Source organism: Perkinsus marinus, assembly GCF_000006405.1.
Source record: "Perkinsus marinus ATCC 50983 genomic scaffold scf_1104296956586, whole genome shotgun sequence".
Classification (NCBI taxonomy): Eukaryota; Perkinsozoa; order Perkinsida; family Perkinsidae; genus Perkinsus; species Perkinsus marinus.
Window position 1 is genome coordinate 1 of NW_003207421.1, and position 1,019 is coordinate 1,019.

The following is a 1,019-nucleotide window of genomic DNA, read 5'->3' on the forward strand; positions in this document are numbered from 1 at the left end:
TATCACTAAGTTAGCTGGTATACTACGAGAGCTGGAGTCGAGTTGGCTTATCTAGTTATAGCAGTGAGATATCGATTTTGGTACAATCATCCGAGAAGAAGTGACTACTAACGTCATGGATGCCAATGATCCGTTGTTAATCAGAAGCACCGAGGCGGGGAACCGCCCGGTGGAAGAATCTGGTTCGCCGCCGGCGTGGGCTTGGGAGCTCCGTGGGCAAATCGAGCACTTGGCGGGCATGTTCAACGAGTTGAGCTCGAAGTTAAACTCCTCACCTTCGATAGGGCGGTCAACGACCGACGTTCAAGGTGAGGATACGGTCGACACCGCTGTCAGCGACGATCCCAGTGTCGAGGAGCACCGAACCTCCTTACTAGACTTCGTCGGGGTGCAAGGGGTACCGACGAGGGGAGGTCAATGTCGTCGAGGGGTTGACATAACGAAGGTGTCCAAGAGGGCACGGAATACCAGAGCTGTCACTGGAGGGCCCTTCATCGGGGTTGCCGATGCCAGAGGCTTCATCTGTTTCAAGAGGCAGGTGAAGAGTTTGCCTGAGATCCAATTGAGTGGTCGGTATGGACCTTCAGAAGAAGATGAATGGGCATTCGAGTATTTCTACGTGAACCACAACGTCAGCGAACCCCTGAGACAGTTAATTAATGATACTTGTGCGAGGAACAAGGACCTCACGTTCAAGGCGAGAGTGCTGACTATGTGGAGTGTCCTCGAGAGCTACTCGGACGGCACTGACGAGATGTCATTGGTGAAGCGATGGGAAGCCTTGGGTTGCGGCCCTGAGGGAGCGAAGGGGTTGGAGACCTTCGTGTCCAAATTGGAAGGCCTTCGAGATCAGCTATCCGAAGTTCGGGGAGCTCCTGTCTCGGATCTGGAGGCGAGAGCTCGACTGTATATGGGACTACCCCGGGACGGGCAACTACATGTAGATCGCTTGCCGAGATTGTCAGTGGCGACATACAGAGACATGCTCCGAGAGTGCAAGTCCTGGGCTCAGCTTACCT

The 1,019-nt window shown here is 54.1% G+C and overlaps 1 protein-coding gene across 1 annotated transcript; it reads left to right on the top strand.

Moving 5' to 3' along the window:
- Positions 1 to 238: 238 nt before the first annotated feature.
- Positions 239 to 862, top strand: Pmar_PMAR019688 (hypothetical protein; the record flags this gene model as incomplete). The annotated part of the gene is made up of 1 exon (XM_002775127.1): positions 239 to 862. A coding segment is annotated over one exon (624 nt), but the record flags the coding sequence as incomplete, so codon positions are not given.
- Positions 863 to 1,019: the final 157 nt, after the last annotated feature.